General features: G+C 40.4%; 1 protein-coding gene across 1 annotated transcript in view; it reads left to right on the forward strand.

Moving 5' to 3' along the window:
• LOC137973050 (cytochrome P450 10-like) overlaps positions 1–2,500 on the forward strand; it is a 13,306-nt gene that overhangs the window by 2,180 nt on the left and 8,626 nt on the right. The window contains exon 3 of the mRNA XM_068819802.1: positions 2,147–2,500. This exon is cut by the window's right edge and continues 23 nt beyond it. Coding sequence (XP_068675903.1) covers positions 2,147–2,500 — 354 coding nt within the window. The remainder of the gene's footprint in view (positions 1–2,146) is intronic.

The following is a 2,500-nucleotide window of genomic DNA, read 5'->3' on the forward strand; positions in this document are numbered from 1 at the left end:
TGATCAGTAAGGTCACATACATTTGTAACTATATTGCCACTAATGGAGAAGCGCTTTCCTGCTAGCAGAGGACGCTTTTCTTTTGCGTTCACTGGCCTGACAAATACGGGAAAAGAGACCCCTGCCATGGGTGGAAACTCAATGTGTTGAACATGTGTGGCGGTTACTTAGCGACCAAATCCTCACATGATTACACACAGAATTACTGTTTACAAAGTAATGTGCCGGGCACAGCAGGCTCAAGTCACAGTAAGCAAACGTGTCATGGGGCATGTGATTGGAAGAAGGGTCCAAGGTTGTGGACGGCGATTGGGTCATGGTCAGTTGCGACCCAAGGCAGACATACTCCTCAGCCCAGCAAATGAAAAATTAATGGGGACATAGTTTTTGAGTGAATCTAGCTGTTGTTAACCCTTTCACCCCCGTGGGGTTCCCCATTGACGAGTAAAATTGTCTGGCATTAGACAGAGTAAAATCTATAAGTGGCACTCTTGGGAGTAAAAGGGTTAAAGACACCTCATTGATTAACATAGCACTAAAAAGCGTGATCAGTTGTAGATTCTCAAATATGGGGTTGTTAAAAGAAAGAACCAAAAGTATTAATAAAATAATAAATCATCAGAAGGTGGACAAGAATTCAAAAGATCTCTATTGAAATCAGCCATTATTTCAGTTATGTCCAGAAATGTGCCTTAAAGTAGATGCACAGAGATTTAAATAAGCAACACAAAGTGTCCCCTTGCTCTTCTACCCAACTTCAACATCATTCTAATTGCCTCGGAATACAGACAATTAACATGATTCATAAAGGGTCCTCCAAATACTGCTCCTTGAGTAACGATAACCAGCAAATCTTAATTTCCTAACCCTGTTGTTGGAAATAGTTAGTATAGGCTTACACTTAAAGGAGTTACACATTTTCTTGGGTTTCAAAATTGAGTGTGCATCTAAAAAAGCAGCATTTCCCGACATAAGCGCATTATCCAGGAGTATTTATTTTGTAGATATATAGATTTGTTCAATTATAATGACTGCCTTCTTTATGTAAGTCATAAAGTTATCCTATTACCACCAGTTGTTTGTGTGGTTAGAGTTGACCTTGGGGTCAGTTTTGCTAAAACAAGTTGCAAAAATAGTGCAGACACTTCACCTTCTTGGGGCCTTATTAACTTACCTATTATCTCTCAAAGTGCAGCCGCCCTCCCCTCCTTATCAGTGTTGCTAGCAACTTAAAGACAAAAAAATGTTGGAAACTTAACCAGTCAACATTGACAGGGGGAGAGGGGAGGGGAAGTGGGAAAGGTTTAAATTCTAGATACGGCGGGTATTGGAAGCTAGAAAAGGTGTTTTTTAATGAAGGTGTCTTAACAATTTTGCAATTTGTTGTACCATTCTTTTTAGCTTGGAGAAAATGCAGCATCAACCAGGTTCCATTCCATTTAACATCCTCACCCCCCTCTCATGAATGGCATAGCTTCTGAGTAGTAGTGAGCCAGTCGTCGACCTTTGATCTTGTGATTTTTTCGGAGGGGTATAGCAAAAATCAGCCCTTATTTCTGAGGGGAAGACGAAAACTTTGCTTATTTTTGTGAGGGGTATGGTCTTGACATTGTGATCTTCTTTTTCTGAGGGCTTAAATTTGTGGTAACCTCATCCATGGGGAGGGGGGGGGGGGGGGTGGATGTTATTTAGCTCAACACAAAAAATGCAACTGCTGAACAAGGTACCTCCTTAGCACTGACAAGGGAACTGAATAATTGCTTCAAACCGCAAACCGTAAGCTATAATACATGCATGAACATGTACACTAATCTAAAAAAAGGCATAAATGCACAAAGTTTGTTAATTCATGGGTGTTGCAAAATAGGTAGAGAAAAAGACCATAGATATCAAGCTGGTACCAAAGAAATGTATAACATCATTCATTAACGTTTGTGAACACTAAAAACCAACGCTGTCATTTTTCCACAAGGCAACATAGTAACTTGGTGGCCGATATTAACCCCAGGAATGAGGATAAATGTTCCAAAATCCCATAGCTTGCCGTGGTTACTGACCTTTCAAACAGGACAGCCCATTTCAGGTCTTGGCAGCCCAACAAATCTCTTAAATTCTCATGAGATCTTAATTTGTTGTGATATTTCAGCAATCGGAACTGTCCTTTTTGAGACTCGATTTGGTTCCTTCAGCAAGTCTCCATCAGTTGAAGCTGCCAAGTTCGTGGAATCAGCTCAAAAGATATTCTCATTGTTTTTGAAGCTTTTCCTAGTTCCTTCATGGATCGATAAGTTCTACAGGTTGAAGTCTGTCCAGGATTTCTATGACCACTTGGATGTCATCTACAGTTTTGGCGACAGGTGCATTGAGAAAAAGATGAGTGAAATACAAGGGAGACTTGATAAAGGAGACATTCAGGAGGATGACGCTGCTGAGTTCCTCACCTTTCTAATCAGCAGAGAAGACATCAGTTTCAAAGAAATAACAACGAACTTGATTGAAG

Source organism: Montipora foliosa, chromosome 1 (genome assembly GCF_036669935.1).
Source record: "Montipora foliosa isolate CH-2021 chromosome 1, ASM3666993v2, whole genome shotgun sequence".
NCBI classification, from domain to species: Eukaryota; Metazoa; Cnidaria; class Anthozoa; order Scleractinia; family Acroporidae; genus Montipora; species Montipora foliosa.